The sequence below is a fragment of the Euphorbia lathyris genome, chromosome 2 (genome assembly GCF_963576675.1).
Source record: "Euphorbia lathyris chromosome 2, ddEupLath1.1, whole genome shotgun sequence".
Classification (NCBI taxonomy): domain Eukaryota; kingdom Viridiplantae; phylum Streptophyta; class Magnoliopsida; order Malpighiales; family Euphorbiaceae; genus Euphorbia; species Euphorbia lathyris.
Window position 1 is genome coordinate 26,388,333 of NC_088911.1, and position 15,849 is coordinate 26,404,181.

A 15,849-nucleotide genomic window follows, 5' to 3' on the forward strand; every position below is an offset into this window, starting at 1 on the left:
GTTCTTAATTTCCAGACCATTATTAGACCTGGGAGACCCATTCCCCATAGACTGCCCTTTGGCGGTCGCCTCATCCATATGAGAATGAGCCCCCCTACTAGTCAGATTCCCATCCGGCAATCCGTCGCTGGCCAGGGCCTGAGCCCCTCCTGCACTCGCACTCGCGTTACGCCCACAGCCAGCATGCCGCGCGTCTTCTGCCCCGCCAGCAGCAAGCACTCCCCTCCCCTTGGCCCGGCACCAGCGCCCACTGCGCCTCCCCCCAGAACCGTTCTCATCGCCCCTGAAACTTCCGCGTTGCCGCTGCCTCTAGCGCCCCCAGCACCCTCCACGGCCCCCGCAAGCCTTGCCCCTATCTCTCCCGGGATGCCGCAACCGACACCGCCCAATCCATGCACAGCCGCCTCACTCCCCTGCCTCACCGCAAGATGGCGCCCCCCTTCCTCTCCCAGCCCAGATCCAGATCCGCCATAACCAACCCCTATGGCCGCCGATCTCCCTCGACTCTCCTCCCCATCCCCATCCGACCATAGATCCGTATCCCCTGCCTTCCCCGCCTCCCGATCCGACCAGCCCGCCCTCAGCCACTCCCCCCCCATCGCCTGCCGGCCCCCTCTCAGACGACCGCTCCCGCACCCTGTTCTCTTTCAGCCGCTCTCTCATTTTTATGAATTTTATTTTTTGTTTTAAAAAAATAATAATTATAAAATAATTATAATTATTATAATTATTCTAAAATATTCTAAATATTTTAATTATTAACATTATAATTAAATAATATACATGAAATATCAAATATGTATTAAAATGCGTTAAAAACAATAAGTTCTAAAGAATTCTAAATATTAAAAAATTACAACAAGTCAATTCGTCTGGTTTCATTCCTCCATAATCTGCTCCAGATCAGTCCTAACTGGTGGAGTCTGCTCAGCGGGCACGAGTGCGATCTCCAGCTGAGCGACGTCTGCCAAACGGCTAACCCACTGCACAAAATTAAATATTAGAAAAAAACATAGATAAAATAATAATAAATAAATAATAAAAAACTTACATATTCGCTGTTGGAGCGAGAATGGTGATGGCGTATGAGTATCACGGGCGTATGAAAATAAAAAATATTATTCTAACTAAATAAAAATATTTTAAACTAGAAAATAAAAATAAAAATTTTAAAAAATTATTCTAACTATAATTTTAAAAAAATTTACCCCGGGTGTATGAACATCACGCCCCCACACAGGTGGATGCGTGTTGTTCATACGCCCTATTTGTGGTGGTTGCGTATGAGTATCACGCCTCCACCACAGATGGGGCGTATGAACATTACGCCTCATACGCCCCTACCTGTGTCGGGACGTGATGTTCATACGTCTCGACACATAAATCGGATTTTTAAAAAAAAATCCGATTTAGTAAATAGAACCGTAAATCAATCAAATTTCGATGCAAATTACGTACCATGAGTCCTTTCCCGCGGCCGCTCCTCTCCCGATCTATGTTTTTCGTTAATAAATTAGTCCGAATTAGATTAAAGAGAGTTTAGGTTGTTTGAGAGAATTTGAGAATTTTGAAATTTTATAAAAGGGTATTTTAGTCTTTTTCCAAGGCTAAGTGTTGGAAATTGTGGCTGGGTATAGTAATCCACTTTTGAAAAATAAAGGTTCTATTGTAATGTGGTACTGAACAACTTTAATTCTTTCCATTTTAAGGTCGTAATGGGTCAAACTAATCGCTTTTAGCGGAACCAAAAACTTCAATCCTTGTTGAAACAGGAAAAAAAAATCCATGAGTATATGTTTCGCAAAATGTGAAAGTATACTTTTTTTTTTTTTTTTCAAATTTTACCCTATTTTTTATTGAAAATACTTTGTAGAAAAATAGAAACATTTTATTTTCTCTCTCTTTATTATTTTTGTAGTATTTTTTTTTGAAAATAATCTTAAAAAAAGATGAAAAGTTATTCTCATTTTTTAAATAAAATTTTCTTTTAATTAGTGAAATGATTTTTTTACTTATTTTTTAAACTTACAAAACATAAAATAAGAAAAATACTATTCAGAATAATGTTTTTTGAGAAACAAATGGAGCTAGATAGATTTTCTTTTCCTTTTTCTATTTCTATTTCGGAAATAAAATAAAAATAAATGAAAGTTTTTTATATATAAATAAATAACGACTGAGAGACAAATTATAAAAAAAAATAAAATAAATAATAAATAAATAAATGAAAGCTTCATAGTGGGCCAATGGCCCAATCCAGGTATGCGTAGTAGTGTGCAATGCAGTGTTGCGCATCAAATTTCAGAGTCCAGAATCCAGATTCCTTTTCAGCTGAGAGGGCGAATTTCTGAAATTTCGCGAGAAAGAAAACACAGGCAAAGATGGCGGTGATGGAGAAACTAAAGATTTTCATAGTGCAAGAGCCTGTTGTCGCTGCTTCTTGCATTATCGCCGGAGTTGGTACGTCTTCCAGAACACATCTTCTCTCCTTTTACCTCCTACCTTTCAAACTTTCTCTTGCAATCTGATCTTACCATTTTCTATTTCCTTTTTGTTTTGAAAAGTTGGATTAGATTTGACACACTGTAAATTATGATGATTTTGTTTCGTTTCTCATAACTCTTATTGGTTTACTTCAATTTAATTTACATGCTATGGACGATGCAAATCGCGGTGGAGTTTTTTTGGGGTTTAAAGCTTTTCCCCTCTCTGCATTATCTTCAATTCAGACTACTGATCTTTTCTGGTTTCATGATGTAATTGATTGCTGAATTTTTACTATCGATGATCGGGATTAGTATATGTTAGGTTTTTGTTAATTGGGCATTCTCATCGAACTTATGAATCTAAATTTGGACAGTTTTAGGGATTTCATTTTTGAAGAGAAAGGAGTAGCAGAATATCAGCAATATAGATTTGGCGAATGTGTTTAAACTAATCATTGGGATGTATTAGTTGAATTTACCTAGTATCTGTTTAGTGCTCATAGCCTCGTATTATTCATAAGTTAAAATAAGTTTACTTTGACAATATTGTCTACTATCATTTGGTAACAACTTACAAGTAGAACCACTTGTATGGCTATTCAAAAGAGCAAGCGTTGTGATTTTATGATTGGCACTTGGACATTTTCTAGCATGCCTGTTAACAAACTGGAGAAACGCCAAGCAGTGACGCATGAAGTGGACTTGTATTGTTTACTTTTGTCTGCTATATTCTACATACTTATTCTGCCATAAATTGGTATGATCATTCAAGCAAAGCATAATTGATTTATATTTATCAAAATTTCAGGTCTTTTTCTTCCAGCAGTTGTAAGGCCCATTTTGGACTCTTTTGAATCAGGCAAGCAGGTTCCTCAGCCTGCCTTAAGTGATGTAAGTGTTGGAGGTTGCTAGAACTTTTCTGCATCTTTCCTGATTAGACTTTTATCACTTCATTATGCATCATGATGTTGGAATACATTTTCCCTTTTATCTTTTCCCAGGGTAGGATATCATAGTTGTATTTTAAACTTCTTTAGGCTTAACACCTGATATAATTTGAAGCAATTGGATGGACAATGTTAGTTGTTTTTGTTCTTTTTCTTCCGGGACATGGTTCCTTTTTTTTTCCTTTTTGCGTTCCAATCCTGTTTTAAGTGAATGAATCTTAATTGATGAATTATATATTTATGGAAAATGTGCTGCATCTTTTGCTCATTTTATTGAAGTGCAGCTCTTTTTTCCATCCATGAGTATTTCGCACATAATAAATGAATAGATTTGAAAAAAGGGTTTGCAGACAAGGTTAACTGGAAAAAAAAAAGATTCTTCCAGGTACTTACGGGTTAGAATAGTTATATGTTATTTTCATTGAGGTTCTTTGTTTTATAATTATACATTATTTTTCGGAAGAACATAATGAAGGGCTTGAGTATGAAACATATGAACCTCCCCTAGGATTAATATGGTTTTCAGGCATTGATGAGTTTAGTATGATTTATAGAAGAATCGCATTCAAATTGCATGATTAAATTATTAAGTGCATTGATTGGATGAAATGAAGTATTTTTTTCAGTTAGTATTAATAGTTCTCTGGTTTCTTCATACTGAGATGTTGTACGTTTGGCAGGTGCTTGCAGGTGTGCGTAAACAATAGCGGATCATTAGCAATATGTCAAACATTCTTCCTACCGTCTTTAAGTTTTGAATCCTTCCTCCATTCACAGCATGAAATAAGTCTTTCCTTTTCAATTATTAAACTCTTGAGTAGGAATTGCAAATTGAACACGATCCTGTTCTAAGGACCCTTTCTTTTCGATGTTGATTATATGATTTCGGCTTGAAAATCCTACATTCATTTGTCTGATGATTATGTTTATATTTGTTTACTACCTGCTTTCATATGTTTAATTCAAGAGTTGAGGCCGACCTTGTAGCAAAGGCTCTGCAACTAGATGAATAATATACTTGTTTGGTTCACCGAATTGATAAATAAGGTGAATTGTTTGGTCCTCTCAACTTGGTTAGAAAAACTGATTGGTTTCATGAACTTTAAGAGTATTTCATTAGCTTCATGAACTTGTTTATAATGTCTTATTGACTCTCTGAATTTGCTTAAATTGACCTATTAGCCTGTTGAGGTGGTTATAAAAACTATTCCTAATAAGATATTGGTTAAGATTGAAAAGATCTTATCAATACAATTTCCAGTTATCTGGGATCTAGGCATAGGTGTAGCAATCCATTTTTGAATTAATAATCTATCAGTTTTATGAATTTGCTTTAAATGATACATGTTTTAACTTGTCTAAACTTTTAAAAGGTTCTGCCATGTGATTTAGAGGGTTAATTAGAATAACGAGACACTTTTAAAGTCCATGGGTTACTCGATTTTTCTAGCCAAGTCTCGGCGCTCTTGATTGGAAATTAATATAAAAAAGTTGAGAAAAAATAAACTGTTTTATGAGAGAAAAACATCGCATAAAGATAAATTATATATCTTTTGTTCTATAACACAATTTAAATTTACAAATTATTTCCAGTGATTGTTTATTCTCACATAATAACTATTTAATTGTTACCTACTCTGTGAACCAAATTAAAGAAAAAAGTTACTATGCACCATGCATATAGGGAGATGGTGCTGCATACTGGGGCAACCGTGAACATTGCTCATATCTAAGGATCGAGAGGGGTTTGGGGTTTGAGCACCCGCTGATCTCTGAAAAATTCAATTGAATCCGTGTGTGAAACTTTAGTTTTAGTGGGTAAAGGTATTTTTTAAGTATCTATATTTGTCGCCGTTAAGTTGCTTTCTCACTCAGGCTATGTTTATTGGCTTTGGAACAGGTCTACTGTTCAGCAGCAGTAGCAGCCTGATGTTAAGAGGGTAGGTTATTCTCTCTGTTTGTCGTATAGGAACAATTTGAGTACTGATTGCTCCAATCCCAAGTGTTCAGCTTTTATTCTTTGACGAGGCTTTTAGTACTTTAAAAAAAAAAAAAAAAAATTGAACTCAACATGAAAATCTTAGCATCTGGACTAATGAAATTTTAACAAATGCAGTAAGAAAACTACCATCAGTGGAATTGAACCATACATTGAGGTCTTCCCAAGTGCATTAAGTGCACATGAATTGACAAAACATTTAATGCTGCATTATCTAACCCACATGGCTCCAAATAGTTTCTTAATATAGATACAAGAAGATGCAGCAGCAGCAGCAACTGCAGCAGCCATCAAACGGTGTAAAGCAATTTACAGGCAAGTAGCATTCACAATTCACAGCTAAACGTCCTTCTCATTGATAGAGATTTATCAATCATAATAGGACCATAGCGTTTTCCTACTCATTTAATGCCCATTCATCTTTTTCCAAATGAATACTCTTCTTTCTTTACTTTTCTGCTCCTCCATGGAACTACCTGCTTCAAGCTCCCATAAATACTAGCCTGCATTTTCAATAACATACCTTTTCTTTAAAATATTCAAAATCACCATAATCTTGTAAGAAGAAGGCTTAATACATTTATAAACTTTTGAGATGTTTCATTAGTCCCCGAACAAAATTGAAGTCACTTATTGTCTTCTGAACTTGCTTAAATATCCTTTCATGTACAAATCCCCATTTAGTATCAAGGGCTTATTCGTGTCGGTTTAAATAAATTTAAATAGCTAACGAGATATCCTTAAAGTTTAGATAGACAATCAGTGTTTTTTTAGCTAAGTTCAGGTGCCTAATGTATTCAGTCCGAGAGGAATGACACTGTAAGGACTTGAACTTGCTTTGGAGTGGGTGGTGTTGGGCATTTTAAAGTTGTAATGATAAATTAGATTTGGACATAATATTTGAATGCTTGAGCTTAAAAAACTAGCTAAAAATGAAAGCAGGGAAGGAAAGAACTAACCCAGAAACGAGACCTGGTATAAGATGAAACGCTGCCGGATGGCCTAATCCTTGTGAGCTTAACATTAATATTGCAACTGATCTCTTCTTCTTCCTCTGGGTTGCTATCTTCAAGCTCTTTATCAATGGAGGAATTAGGAAAAACATAGCTAGGCCCAACAATCTCTCTTTTATTACCCCTTCCCCAACGCCAAGAACCCAAAAAGCTTCTATCTTTAAACCTTCTACTAACAACCAAAGCACTTAGCTCCTCTCTCTCAGGGCTATAACTCCGACGGCCAAAAGACCCATAACACTCCTTTCTTATAATTCTGAACGAAGAAGACTGAAATCTCGGCTTCACCATGTACGGTCCGTCCAGCACCGTCGTGGGTGAGTTTAATTTGCTGCCATTTCCATGATCCAGCAGTAAAAGCCTGGGCGGCAGCTCCAAGGATTTAGGGGTGAAATCAATTTGGGGGTTAGAAAGAGCATTAAAACTAGTACTTCCTCCTCCTCTTGGTTTTCCAGGCTCTTCTTCCCACCGGAAAGGAACAGCAGCTGAAGAGTAAAACGGCGGCGTAAGTGTACCTGACCTGGGGGGTGAATTGATCAAAGCATGAGTATTTGTGTTGCAGAATAATTGTAGTCTTGGTGTTGATTCTGTCTCAGAACCCATATTTGTCTATATTTATATGTATGTACAATTATCTATTTTAATTTAAGAGCTCCTGAGAAACATAAGAATGGAGAAGAAGGGAGTAGGAAAAGTCTAGTGTAGTGTGGTGAGGTGAGGAAAAAGCCAAGCTTTCCTGCTACTTAAATTGTCATTTTTTCCTTTTTCATTCATTGCTGACCCTAACTTGCTTTTACAGCTAATTACACTTAGCTTCACTCATCATGTGCAAATTTTAATTTTAGAGATTGTTTTGAAAAGAATTAAATAAATAATAAATGGGGAAAAGAACATAAGAGGCTCCTCATATTTTTGTATATCTCAAAAGTAATGATGAGCATAGGATAACCAAATTATCTATCTAAAAGTTTCTCCAACCGAGCAATTAGATAAATTAAATGATATGATTGAATTATGATAGTAAATATGTTAATCTGCAGCTGCATAGAAGTATGGTTAAAGGGGATCGTTGTTTGACGAACACGTGCTAATAGCTAAGTCGGTTTATGAAAGTATTAGAGGATGATCATAGTCAGTAAACAAAAGTTTTAACGTAAACTTAACAGAATGTTACGTACCTTGAGATGAGTTTACTTTATTTATACTGATGTCAATAAATAGAAGATGATTATGAGTTAAGGAGCAGGGTGAGCCACATGTCTCCTGTTGATAGGAGGAAGTGCGCTCAGATATCGGGACTGATATCCTTTAAGACCATTAGGTCCGTGATTCTTGAGATCATGCGTGATTATCGTAACGACTGGATTCTTGACTGAGTCTAGTGAGACTTCGTGAATCAAGCTTCCTGATACGTAGTCATATTGCTCTATTTGATTGAGGAGATGCCATGTGTTCTTTATCTCTAAGAGTTGGTTCGGGCTTCTTAAGCATCACGTAGCAAAGTTACATTCGCCTGATATCAGATATCCCTCCCCCCCCGGCTTTAATATATTATACTTTAGGACGAGATCGCAGACAAGATGTTGGAGATATAAGTATCCATCACGATATGATAAATCATGAATGCCTGCGGAGAATTCAAAAGGGTGAAGTCAAAATGGCATTAAGTAAGATGAAGTTGAAGAAAGCAGTAGGACCTGATGGCATCCCTATTGAGATTTGGAGATGTTTGGGAGAAAGATGAATCGAATGGTTGACGACGTTCTTCAACAAAATTTGGAGAAACAATAAGATGCCATCAGAATGGAGGAAAAGTATCTTAATCTCTTTGTATAAGAACAAAGGCGATGTCCAAGATTGTGCCAACTATTGGGGAATCAAATTAATGAGTCACACTATGAAACTTTGGGAGCGAGTGATCGAACAAAGGCTAAGGAGGACGGTGAAGATCTCGGAAAACCAGTTTGGCTTTATGCCGGGAAGATCAACTATGGAAGCCATCCATCTAATGAGACAATTAATGGAGCACTATCGAAATAAGAAGAAAGACTTGCATATGGTTTTCATTGACTTGGAGAAAGCATATGATAAGGTACCAAGGGAAGTACTTTGGTGGGTCTTGATAAGGAAAGACATTTCGCAAAAATATATTGACATCATAAAGGACATGTATGAGGGAGCATGCACGAGTGTACATACTAGTGTTGGGAAGACTGAAGAGTTTCCTATTATGATTGGAGTGCATCAAGGTTCCGCACTAAGCCCATTTCTTTTTGCCATCGTTATGGACGAACTAACAAGTTCACTTCAAGATGGTATACCATGGTGCATGCTGTTTGCAGATGATATTGTGTTGGTTGATGAGACGAAAGAATGAGTGGAGAGGAAGTTGGAACTATGGAGACAAACTCTAGAATCTAGAGGCTTTAAGTTGAGCCGAAGTAAGACAGAATATTTGGAGTGTAAGTTTAGCGGCCATAGGAGTAGGGAGGCAGGGATAATCACCCTAGATGGGAGAGTTGTTCAGGCCTCGGATTACTTTCGGTATTTAGGATCTATTATCCAAACGGATGGAAAAGTAGATGGAGATGTTGCTCATAGGATTAAAGCTGGTTGGTCGAAGTGGAAGAGTGCTACAAGTTTCCTGTGTGACCCTGTCATGCCTAATAGATTGAAGGGAAAATTCTACCGGACGGCAATTAGACTAGCTTTGTTATATGGTACGGAGTGTTGGGCAGTGAAACACTGCCACATCCATAAGATGTCAGTGGCGGAGATGCGTATGTTGAGATGGATGTGTGGTCATACGAGAAAGGATCGGGTGAGTAATGAAATAATTAGGACAAAAGTAGAGGTCACATCTATTGAGAATAAAATGAGAGAAAACCGACTAAGGTGGTTTGGTCATATGAGACGTAGAGCGCTTGATGCGCCGGTTAGGAGAACCGAAGAGTGGCAAAGGGATGTAGTAGTGAGGGGTAGGGGAAGACCTAAGCAAACTTGGAGGAGGGTGATCGAGAGTGATATGAGTTTACTAGGAATTGAGGAAAATATGGTAGTGGATAGGACAGAGTGGAGGGAGCGAATTTGTGTCGCTGACACGACTTGATTTCACGGTTTTATACGATGGTTCATGTTAGCCGACCTCGAATCATTTTGGGACTAAGGCTTTGTTGTTGTTGTTGTTGTTGTTGTTGTTGTTGTAGGACGAGAAGAGTATTGGCTTCAGAAAGCGTTGTACTTGATAGTTCTTAATAAGTTGAAGAATGGGGATTTGGCATTGATGTCGTTTGAATTTTTGGAGAAATGATGGACTGATAAGGAGGTTATATTCCTAACGGTTGATTTTTCTATCACTTAGTCTACTTATTAATGTGATTGTAACAACGCATTTTTCTACGCCTATAGGCGTCTTTTTGATTGACAGGGGTTCGCTTCTACCTTGCCAGATATTATCGTTTTCTATTTTTTAGGGAGCGTGTCGGGAGCATTTAGTGTTCTTTAATCATTGCTTGTTAGTAATAATTATATATGTTGATTCGTTTGCCTTTTGAGTAGTATAAAAAGAGAAAGTTATTGCATGGACTTCTTTCATTCTTTATCTGTTTGTTTTATCCTTTAGTTGTTTATTGATCTTCTTGTAAGTGGAGGGTTCTTTTGAGTGGCAACTTCTTGATTTCTCATATTGATCTCGGGCAGATCATGGTTATTTTTTTATGATGGGTGTGCCTCTGTTTCCCCTATTCCGTTGTCGAGTGAACATGTCAGATATTTATGCCTCATATGTTGGGTTGGGATGACAATTTTCTTTTATGATTAGCATTGTGGGAATTTTGGGGGATTCCATCTTGCCTTTCCCATGCCTTTCCAAGTCCTTAGGTGGAGCTTCTGGCCTTTGCGAGGATTGTACCTAACATAGGTTTTGAGATGACTAAGACCATCTTTCGTTGTTTCTTGAAGTTCAAGTTAAGGAATATGTGGAGGGAGGAGAAGGGAGACCTGATTAGCAGCATAACCTTTCTTGTGCCCCTCCACTTATCGTATATAGAGTGACGTCCTTTTCTCTTAATCCTATTCATGCGGCGTGTATGGGATCGTGAGTGAATCTCCAGTGCACCCTTTCGCTTACCTATCTATAGTGACATCATTTTTCTCTTTTTTCTTCAAGGAGATCCAACTAATGCATCATGTCGGTCTTGCTGTTTGCTTCAGAGTACGTACAAGGTTTGTCGGACATTGGCTACCCCAATCTCTACTAGGATAAAGGCTTTTGTCCCGTATGTCAGCGAGAAAGGTGTTTCACCCATATTTTTTCAAGGTGTGGTTCTATAGGCCTATAATACATTATGTAGTTGTTTAATCCAGTCAGAGTCGAGCCTTTCCAGCATTTTCTTAAGGCCTTGGATGATAGTTTTGCTGAAGAGCTCGATTATTCCATTTGTTTGAGAGTGTAAAACAGAGGAAAATGGAGTTTGATTTGTAAGTTTTTATAGTAGGTTTGAAAACTGTACCGTCAAACTATTTCCCATTATCTGTGATTATGGTGTGAGGAATGTCGAACTTGCTCGGGATTTTCCTGTTGATGATCTAGGTCGAGGTGATATTGGAAGTTGGTTCTACTTCTACCCATTTGGTTAAGTGGTTACTGCGATAATTAGGTAATTCCTCTCACGATATACTTTGGGGAAGACCCCTACTATGTCAATTCCCCATGTGGCAAATAGCCATATAGGTTGGATGACCTTCATGACTGAGACCGAGGACCTAGGCACTGATGCGTAGCTTTGTCATGGCCACATTTCTTCACGAAGTTTGCTACATCCTGGGCCATTTCGGTCTAGTAGAATCCATGGAGTTTGCCTTTTCTTACCAAGGCGTCACTGCCTTTGTGCTCCCCGGATGTCCCTTCGTGGATTTCTTGGAGGAAATATCGTGCTTTAGTGAAGTTGATGCATTTTAGCCACGGATCGCTAAGGAGCGCACTAAAGGACCTCCCGGATGATGTTGTACTATCTCGATTTCTGGATGATTTTTATTCTCTTATTGAGTCTGCCTATAATGTACTTGTTAATAAGTATTGATATATGGAATAGAACCATTCGTTAGTTATATCAATTAACATGACCTCGACCTTGTCGATGCTGGACTAGATTCTCTCTTCGATTCGATAGGGACATACTTTTGAACCTTTTCCCTACTGATGTTGCCTTGGCCAGTTTATTAGCCTCTCAATTTTCCTTATGGGGAATCCTCTACACCTCTAGGCTGCGACCTTCCTGCTTTCCTATGGCCAGGAGCTCCTTAACTAGTGAAAGGTATTTCTTTATAACATGCTTTTTAGCTTCATAACTACTTGTTAATTGGCTGAATACAAGTTTTCAGTCACTTTTTAAAATAGCTTGATCAGGCTTGATGATGTTGATTATTCTTAAGCCTTGCAATTAGGGCTGTAATCGAGCCGAGCCGAGCCAAGCTTTGGCCTGTTCAAGCTCGGCTCGCTATAAAATTAACGATCTCGAGCCGAGCTTGCTATAAAATTAACGAGTCGAGCCCGAGCCGAGCTTTGGCTTGCTCAACGAGCTTGAGCCGAGCTTCGAGCTTCGAGCTTGTTTTGAGCCCAAAATCTTCTTTTGGACTTGGTTCATTAAGAAAATTATCTAACCATGAATTGTTTGTGAGTAAATTGTTAATTATATTTGTGAAGTTTGCTCGTAAATAACTTTTTAATTATGTACATAAACAAGGTCACAAGCAAAATTCGTGAATAAATAAACAAGATGCTTACAAATAGTTCATCTATTACTCATTTATTATGTTTGTGAACGAACTCATCTGATAGAAAATGAAATAATATTAAGTTTAAATATTTGTGAACTAACACAAAACTTTATAGTTTTCTACAAAACCAAAATTTGTTCATAAATATTCTAATCGAGCCTGCTCGCGAGCTTTCGAAACGAGTTTTGACCTGCTCAAGCTTGGCTCGTTTACGAACCGAACCAGTAAATCGTGTTCACGAGCGACTCGTTTACAAATCGAGTCGAGTCGAGCCGAGCTTTTATCGAACCGATCACCGAGCCGCTCATGAGCGGCTCTGTTCATTTACAGCCCTACTTGCAATAGTGCCTCGTATTCGGCCATATTATTAGAAGCCAAGAAGTAAAGTGAATCAGCATACCTCAATTTTACCCTATTGGGTCCTCCCATACAAACTCTGGTGCCAGCTCCTTCACGCCTTGAGCTACCATTGCCATAAACTTCCTAGATGTCTGTGAGTGTTGGGCTTTCAATGTCGTTTGGGATCTCGACTATGAAGCACGCTAATGCTTGTGCCTTGAAAGATTTTCAGAGTACGTATTGGATATCAAACTCGGTCATTTTCAGGGCCCACTCCACTAATGTTTCGAACATTTTTAGTCTTTGTAGAATCTTGCAGAGTTGGGAGTCCATTTAGATAATGATGGTGTGGTTCTAGAAGTAATGTCTAAGCTTATGTGAGGCTACTACTACCCCCATATACTAGTTTTCCAACTTTGTGTACCGAGTTTCTGCCTCTTAGAGGACTCGATTGACATAATAAATAGGGAACTGCTTTATGCCTTCTTCCCAGATGAGAATCATTCCTAGTGATTCATCCACCACGCTTATATACAAATATAGTATTTCTCTTAGAACCAGACTCTTGAGAAAGGAAGGCGATGCTAAGAATTTTTTGAGCCTATCGAAAGAGGTTTGGCACTCGACTGTCCAAGTAAAATCATTTGCTCCCTTCAAGCTTTTATATAATGGCATGCATCATTTCACTAAGCAGGAGATGAATTGCCCTAAGGCGTATTTTTCCGTTTAACTTTTGGACATCATTGGCCCTCTAAGGTGGTGCCATGTCAACTATCACATTGATTTTTTCTAGGTTTTCCTCTATTCCTTTTTGGGAAATCATAAAACCCAAGAATTTCTCAGAGCTAATGTCAAACGTGCATTTGTCTTGGTTGAGTTTCAAATCGTACTCTTTTAGGGTTCTAAATAGCATTTCTAGGTCGGTGGTGTGTTGTTCGATCATTTTGCTCTTTACAATCATGTTATCAACGTAGAACTTGATTTTCTCCCTGATCATGCCTTTGAAAGTCATGTTTACAAGTTTTTGATAAGTGGCACCTACATTTTTTTATCCGGAGGGCATGACTCTGTAGTAGCCTGTACCTTCATTCGTTATGAAACTCATGCTTTCTTTATCGAGCGGGTTCATGGGTATCTGGTGGTACCCGATCATGGTATCAAGTATTGACTAGATAGCAATACCTTGTTGTGGAATCTATAAGCATGTCAATGCAGGAGAGCGGATAGGAGTCCTTCAGGCAAGCTTTGTTTAGGTCTGTGAAGTCGACCCATAACCTTCACTTTTAGTTTGTTTTTTTAATGAGGACCACATTCACCAGCCAAGGCATGTATATGACCTTATTAGTGTCTCTACTATTCAGTAGCTTTTTTACTTAGGCTTGAATGATCTTTTGACTTTCAGGGCCATGATTTTGTTTCTTCTGCTTGATCGCCTTAGCTCATAGGTCGATGTTCAAGGAATGTGTCATTACCTTAAGGGATAACCATGTTATATCTATTAGGCACCAGGCAAACACCGCAACATTGTCTTTTAATGTCTGGATAATCTCTTCTTTTATGGAAGAAAGGATTTCTATTAAGATATGAACGACCTTTCCTTTTGTCAGACATACAGACTCTAGGGTTCCTACCAGCTCTAGTCTTTCGGGCTCCTCCTCGATGGGCTTCGCCTTTGCTGGCTTCATTTCTAGCGATGCCATGTATGCTTGTTTGGCTATCAATTGATTTCCTTGGGTGATGACCATTCCCTCAGGTGGAGATCTGCCAATGCAAGTGCCGGATGGATTACACGCACCTGAGTTAGATAGCAGGGATCTTCCTATTACCATATTGTACGATAGTCTGATGTCTCTGACCATGAATTCTACTTCTGACTGCCATGTGGTTTTGGAGTCTTCGATTTCGATTTTCATGACAACATTACCTAGTAAGGGGACTGATTGCCCATTGATTCCTGTCAGAGGGGCCTTCATATGAGTTAACCTATTTGGCTCGAGACAAAGTGCCTCATAGGCTTTCCTTATGATGATGTTGGTTGATCTTCCTGTGTCCACTATCGCCCTACAAACCTTAAAGTCCTCAATCCAAACATTCATTCTTAGTGCGTCATCATGTGCTTTTATAGGGGTATTTCATATCCTAATGAATGAGAACTCTAGCCTATCAGGTCTATCTTTCTCGGGGGACCTTCCTCTATTAGATGAGTACTTCAACCTATGTAAGCCCATCGGTCCACACAGTTGTCCATGATAACACCTCGGAGGGTTCTGCCCTTGCCACTTCTTTCATTTTCTTTGGACCCCGAGCCTTGACTGACCTTTCTCATGAAATGATATAGCTTTCCCTGAGCCGTCAGCTTCTCCATCTAGGAAGTGAGTTGTATGCAGTCTTCGGTGTCGTGCCCCTCACTTTTATGGAAGTTGCAGTGTTCTTCCTCACTGTGCGAGGGTGATTTTTTCAACTTAGGAGGATAGGTGATGTGTACCCTGTTTTTCTCGACCTAGTACAAACCTTAATCTCTAGAAGCGTTCCAAGAGATTGGTGGCCTCTCCGAGTGCTCATGTGGCTTTTTTTAGATGTTGGTCTCTGTCATTCCTAGGTTTTCGACTGGTGGGGGCGACCTTCTCGCTCAGTAAAAGATTCAACTTGTGGGCCTCCTATCTATAAAAGTCTCTTACATGGGTTATCAAGTCTTTAAAGGTTCGTGGCTTGTTGGTGGTTAGCTCTTGGGATAACTCTTTATTGAGGTAATTGACCACCATGATGTCGACCATTCCTTCCATATTCAGTACCTTGACCTGAATGGCTTCCTATTAAAAAAATTCTACATAGTCCTTAAGAGTTTCTTTCTCGTCTTGGATCGGGTAGTTTAGATCCTGCATGGTTTTACTTTTGTGGATGGATGTTACGAAGTGGTTGGCAAAGAGTTTTGACATCTTCTTGAAGCTGATGATTGTCTTTATGCCTAAGGAACCATACCAGTAGGAGGAAACATCCTGTAGATTAGTGGATAATATGCGACACATCACATCATCAGTTATTGTGGTAGTATTTATCACTGGCCTGAATGTTTTTAACGTGAGTAATGGAGTCCGTTGTCCCATCGTATTCTTTCAACAATGGGTACTTGAACCCTCAGGGCATAGGCTCATTCATGATCTTCTTACATATGTATTTCTACCTCTATGATATAAAGGTGATCAATATTGATCCTTATCTTGGTGATGGTGCTCTTGAGCTTCTCGAGCAATTTTTGCATTACCTCAAGCTTAGCCTCAGTGTCCTCG

The 15,849-nt window shown here is 38.7% G+C and overlaps 2 protein-coding genes across 3 annotated transcripts; one reads left to right on the forward strand and one right to left on the reverse strand.

The window, feature by feature from the left end:
* Nucleotides 1-2,291: 2,291 nt before the first annotated feature.
* On the forward strand, nucleotides 2,292-4,372 carry LOC136217493 (uncharacterized). Its single transcript, XM_066004089.1, has 3 exons — nucleotides 2,292-2,460; nucleotides 3,295-3,377; nucleotides 4,114-4,372. Exons 1-3 carry the CDS (start codon nucleotides 2,382-2,384, stop codon nucleotides 4,138-4,140), a joined length of 189 nt encoding a protein of 62 aa, XP_065860161.1. The 5' UTR covers nucleotides 2,292-2,381; the 3' UTR covers nucleotides 4,141-4,372.
* Nucleotides 4,373-5,544: 1,172 nt separating this feature from the next.
* Nucleotides 5,545-7,222, reverse strand: LOC136217495 (uncharacterized protein At4g00950). Of its 2 annotated transcripts, none has more exons than XM_066004091.1 (2): nucleotides 6,405-7,222; nucleotides 5,545-5,935 (listed from the first exon to the last, which is right to left on the reverse strand). In XM_066004091.1, the coding sequence occupies exons 1-2, from the start codon at nucleotides 7,046-7,048 to the stop codon at nucleotides 5,914-5,916; spliced, it is 666 nt and encodes a 221-aa protein (XP_065860163.1). In that variant the 5' UTR covers nucleotides 7,049-7,222; the 3' UTR covers nucleotides 5,545-5,913. The 2 variants fall into 2 exon arrangements, with proteins under 2 accessions (XP_065860163.1, XP_065860162.1); XM_066004090.1 differs by having other exon boundaries at nucleotides 6,392-7,215.
* Nucleotides 7,223-15,849: the final 8,627 nt, after the last annotated feature.

Bases quoted from the DNA above. Each gene is read 5' to 3' on its own strand.
- LOC136217495 (XM_066004090.1), bottom strand. From the start codon at position 7,048: ATGGGTTCTGAGACAGAATCAACACCAAGACTACAATTATTCTGCAAC. The intron at 5,936-6,391 runs GTTAGTTCTTTC...TTGAAAATGCAG, and splicing joins ATACCAGGTCTCGTTTCTGG to GCTAGTATTTATGGGAGCTT.
- LOC136217493 (XM_066004089.1), top strand. From the start codon at position 2,382: ATGGCGGTGATGGAGAAACTAAAGATTTTCATAGTGCAAGAGCCTGTT. The intron at 2,461-3,294 runs GTACGTCTTCCA...TCAAAATTTCAG, and splicing joins TTGCATTATCGCCGGAGTTG to GTCTTTTTCTTCCAGCAGTT. The intron at 3,378-4,113 runs GTAAGTGTTGGA...TACGTTTGGCAG, and splicing joins CTCAGCCTGCCTTAAGTGAT to GTGCTTGCAGGTGTGCGTAA.